Source organism: Myotis brandtii, unplaced genomic scaffold, assembly GCF_000412655.1.
Source record: "Myotis brandtii unplaced genomic scaffold, ASM41265v1 scaffold888, whole genome shotgun sequence".
Lineage (NCBI taxonomy): Eukaryota > Metazoa > Chordata > Mammalia > Chiroptera > Vespertilionidae > Myotis > Myotis brandtii.
The window spans coordinates 515495-520585 of record NW_005371636.1 but is presented as its reverse complement, the minus strand read 5'-3'; the positions used below and the strand labels follow the sequence as shown (position 1 = coordinate 520585).

Below are 5091 nucleotides of genomic sequence, written 5' to 3'. Positions count from 1 at the left end.
GGGTCTAGCTCTGGCCCCGGAGACCATGGAGACAGCGGACAGGTGGCGAGAGCCAGAGGCCGTTGAAAGGAAACCCCGAATGGACGATAAGACGCGGACAAAATACTTTTGAGGAACTGCTCAGCCGGATGAGCAGAGGTGAATGCTTTGCAAGGAGACACTACCACATGCTGATGGCACTTACTCCTCCGGATGATAAAGAAAGCCACAGACAATGGGTTTTTAATCTAAGTTGGCGAGGCACCTTACGGCCCGAAATCTTACACGTTGTACCGGTGAGAAGCCCTCACTCATGCTTCGTGGTGTTTTTGTTTTGTTTTGTTTTATCATTCTTATGATTCTGTCTGAAGGACACAGAGAACCCAGGGAAAGTTTTCAAATTATTGTGCTTTCAACGATTATACACCCGAGATGTAGAGAAATGGGCCGGTCACTGTCCTTGCCAAACGAAGCGTGAAGATAGCTGTACCGCGTATTAAAATGCACATACTTTGCTCCGTGCCTTTCATAGAAAAAAGAAAGCATTAAAACATAGAACTTACCTGCTGAGGCTGTTCGAAATGTACATGGCTCAGCAGGTCCATTACGTTGTACTTTTCCAATGACATAGGCGTGTACTGATACTTTATAATCTGTATACGGTTTCAAATTGGCCAAATCGTATTTGCTCACATTTTTATTCAGGTTGAAGCAATTTACGGGACCTCAAGGGAAAAAAATGGAAACTTTTAAGCCATTACGAGTCAGGATTACCACGTATTTCGTCTGGTGTCTACACGCAGTGATTTCTAGCCAACTACAAGCGGGGGGACTGAGAAATCAATACATCCTCGCTGTTCAGAAGTACATGCGATGACCAGCAATTGTACTGAACAGATTCCATCGTCCTGGACAAACTCAAGCGTTCACACCTCACGGCTTCAGAGACTGAATTTGGCACGTACACTGTTTAAGAAGTTCATCGCGAAGAGGGCCTTTCTTCTGGGCATATCATGAACGCCTTGAGCTGTGATGTTTCAGAAGGATGGTATTTCTAAGCCAGCCTTTTCTCCTAACGCTGGGACCCCTGATATCAGCTCTTGTGTGGATTTTAGGTGCCAATCCATCCGGTCACGAATAACCAGGTCTACTCGACAGTGAGCAGACTCGGGTCTAGAACACGGCCCCTGGGGTCTACTCCCTCCACCCACTCCTAGCGCTTTCCTACTCCTGATTTCCTTTTCCCAACACGGAATTAAATTCTATACAAATTACCTGAATTCAACTGATTGTAACAGAGAGTAAAATTATGAAAATCACTTGAAGGATATTCCCAGGTAGCCGTTCCCCATGTTGCATTGACAGGCTTACAGATAACATTTGAAGGCTTGTCTGGAGCTGTGGAAAAAATGAGAATAAAATATAAACCTGAAGCCACATGGGAAAGACTCTTAGTATTGTGAGCATGCAGTCTGAATGGCCATGTTTTAATTAATCCTGAATTATAATGACATTTTTTATCATTTTAACAGTATCATTTCAGAGAGAAGGGAGAGGGATAGAGAGATAGAAACATCCATGATGAGAGAGAATCATGGATTGGCTGCCTCCTGCATGCCCCTCACTGGGGACCGAGCACCACCCGGGCATGTGCCCTTGACCGGAATTGAACCCTGACCTCCTGGTTCATAGGTCAATGCTCAACCACTGAGCCACGCCGGCCGGGCAATCATGACATTTTTAAAAAGACAGCTGGTCATATTAAATCTGCTTTAGAGATCACTCAACGGAATCACATGTCCCATGGACCGACATTCCACTTGCACACATTAGTGGCAGCCGTGTCTGAGGGTCGCTGGGTGTACACAGAACATCTATCATCTTTAACAGGCTGCCCAGAGTCACTGTGTGGATCCATCGAGCACGGATCTCATCAAATATATGACCAGGTGTGAGCTACAGCCCACGGTCACCACCGACCGTATCGTGGCGAGTTTCACTGCCTATTATTAGCCGAGTCCTAGCTGGTGTGGCTCAGTGGATAGAGCGTCGGCATGCGGACCAAAGGGTCCCGGGTTCGATTCCGGTCAAGGGCACATGCTTGGGTTGCAGGCTCCTCCCTGGCCCGGGACCTGGTCGGGGCGCGTGCAGGAGGCACCCCATCCATGTGTCTCTCTCACATCCATGTTTCTCTCTGTCTTTCCCCCTCCCTTCCACTCTCCCTAAAATTCAATGGGAAAATATCCTTGGGTGAGGATTAACAAAAAATAAAAATAAAAAAAGGAGGGGGTGTTGCTCAGGGGGGAGGGGAATGAACTGGGCAATGAGTGACAGTCTGTTCCCGCCACCAGCACACAACCGCCTAGAGTTTGCAACAACAAACAGCAGCAGCAGCAAAAGGCTTGACAGGGTTGGGGCGCCCTGCCAGTTACTTCTAAATTCTACTTCAAATGTTGATACAAGAGACAAGGACGTTTTCTGAAACCCTTTCGCCGAATCTATCCCATCCGTTTCTGCTATCTTCAAAGAATCACGGGAACATGAAAAGAAAAGAAATATTACAGGTACATGTAATATACTCACGTCCAACATCTGTTTGAATAGTCTGGATTTTTTCAACAACGAGATGGTTTTCATAGAATACTTCTGAAGAACAAGTGTAATTAGTGTGGGGCTGAAAGGGTCCACTTTCAAACATCTCCATGTAGGAAGTAAAATTTCCTGAAAGAAGTAAGTATTGCCTATGAATATCTGAAGACAATGCATTGCATTTAACTTTCTTCGGGGATCTCGTATTTGTAATTAACACCCATTAGATTGAAAACCCATGGGAGTCGTCAAAATGATACATAAAAGATCCTGAAAACGATTAAGACGGTGCCTCCCTTTGTCATGCCCGATCTTAAGGAAAAGAGGAGGAAGCAGAATGGATTTCGGGAGCGTCCCTGATGGAGCCGATGGAGTTAGTTCGAGGTTGGTTCTCAGTTCAGAACGGAGGCCGCCCCCAGTCAGCCGTCACCTAACGGGTATTTTAGGTCATTGTTTTCTCACCCGTCGGCTTTCCTCCGGCTGCGTGTGCCACCCCACAGCCGGCCCCATCCCTGTGACAGGGCGACGGCCACCAGTGGCACCCCCCTCCTCTGTGCGTGTCTGTCTCCCCAACTGTGGCCCAGCAGATGGCTTGATGAAAAGGGAGGGAGATGCCAACTCGTCGATTCCCGTAAGCAGGACTGAGAAGGCGCCCCCTCATTACTCATCACAGAGCAACGGCATCTCCACCGTTGCTCCTCCCCCAGCCCCCCAACAGGAACCCAAATCCGTGTCCCTAGAACATCGGTTCTCAACCTGTGGGTCGAGACCCCTTTGGCGGTCGAACGACCCTTTCACAGGGGTCGCCTAAGACCATCCTGCAGATCAGATATTTCCATGACGATTCATCACAGTAGCAACATGACAGTGATGAAGTAGCCACGAAAGTAATGTTATGGTTGGGTCACCACATGAGGAACTGTACTTAAAGGGGCCAGAAGGTTGAGAACCACTTCCCTAGAAGCTTTGCTTGTGAATGTCGGTGGGGGAGGAGGGGGCTGGCCCAGGGAATGCACGAGTCCTGGGACCTTAGGATCGATCATTTCCTTTCTCCTTCTCGCAGCATCTGCGTCGTCATCATTTTTCTTATAACCCCCTTCTCTGTGCTTTGTGTTTAACAGTTGCCAAGAAAATGGCTGTGACGTACCGGACGTCTACTATTTCAGAAGTTATTTTTCAGGGGTGGGTGGTTGTCTATTTTGTAAATTGGGGTGGTATAGAGTACAATGATTTGACTCCAAGCGATGAGAGAGAGAGAGAGAGAGAGAGAGAGAGAGAGAGAGAGAGAGAGAAGAAGAAGAAGAAGAAGAAGAAGAAGAAGAAGAAGAAGAAGAAGAAGAAGAAGAAGTAGAAGGAGGAGGAGGAGGAGGAGGAGGAGGAGGAGATAAAAGAAACAGAGAGAGAAAGAAGGAAGGAAGGAAGGAAATAATTTCCTACCACAAAATTTCTCTAATGGCCCGGCCAGTGTGGTTCAGTGTTAAGTGTTTACCCAGGAACCAGTTGGGGGCTGGGGGGCGGTAGTCATAGTTCGATTCCTGGTCAAGGCACGGCACGTGCCCAGGTTTTGGGCTTGATCCCCAGTGTGGGGGCAGCTGATCCATGATTCTCTCTCATCGTTGATGTTTCTCTCTCTCCCTCTCCCTTCCTCTCGAAAATCAATAGAAACATATTTCTTAAAAACATTCTCTGATCCATGCTGTATTCTTACCACACTGATGGCGGTATGTAATATTATCTGTGAAACAGCCCGTAATTACTCCAGTTATGGTCCACTCTAAACAAATAGAAGTGTCGGCTTTTTCCGGGTCTACACATTCATCTAACCGGAAATTTCCAGGGCCTGTCAAGAGAAGATAGAAATCGGTGATTAGCATTTCGTCCTGTGTCTCCTATGCTCAGTAATAGTCACTGACCTCATCCTCGTGACATGGACTTTCCCAAGCACTGAGGTCACTTGGGGAAAAGTCTACACTTGGGGTGTTGTTTTGTTTGTTTGTTTCTTGATTATTGTTTGTTCCTTTTTTAAAACATCACACATCCTGGTAGCTTTTTATTTAGAATTTGTGCTCCTGGCGAAAAACAGAACGCAAGCAATCGCCCAGAAAAAAACTGCATTTTCGCACATTTTTTAAAGAACGCCCGGCCGGTTTTGTTTTTGTATTTATATCTTCAGTGTGTTTTTTTTCATTTACCCTTTGATCTTTTTGATTATTATTATTGAACGATGATCACACACAGAGCACGCGGGCTTCCCCTTGGGGAGTGTCTTTTTTTTTTTTAATTGCTGTTTTCTGTTTTAATGAATCATGTACTTCAGTACTATGTAGAGAAAATACCTTTAAAAACTTTTTTTTTTAAGAAAAACATCAGACTGAACTCCTTAAATGTCCATGAACTGACGGATCATCTTAAATTACCAAGTGGTTAAACCCCTAGTGCACCCCCGTTTTGTTAAGATGCGCTTCGTTGGAGCGGAGCTCGGAAGCTCAGAGGGAAGGCGGGGAGGGAGGGAGGAAGGGAGGG

At 46.4% G+C, this 5091-nt stretch overlaps 1 protein-coding gene across 1 annotated transcript in view; it reads right to left on the bottom strand.

Moving 5' to 3' along the window:
- PTPRC (protein tyrosine phosphatase, receptor type, C) overlaps positions 1-5091 on the bottom strand; it is a 65834-nt gene that overhangs the window by 18275 nt on the left and 42468 nt on the right. Inside the window, exons 7-10 of the mRNA XM_014532358.1 lie at positions 4277-4408; positions 2563-2700; positions 1255-1377; positions 543-704 (exon numbers count right to left, since the gene is read on the bottom strand). Of these exons, the coding sequence (XP_014387844.1) occupies positions 543-704; positions 1255-1377; positions 2563-2700; positions 4277-4408 (555 nt within the window). The remainder of the gene's footprint in view (positions 1-542; positions 705-1254; positions 1378-2562; positions 2701-4276; positions 4409-5091) is intronic.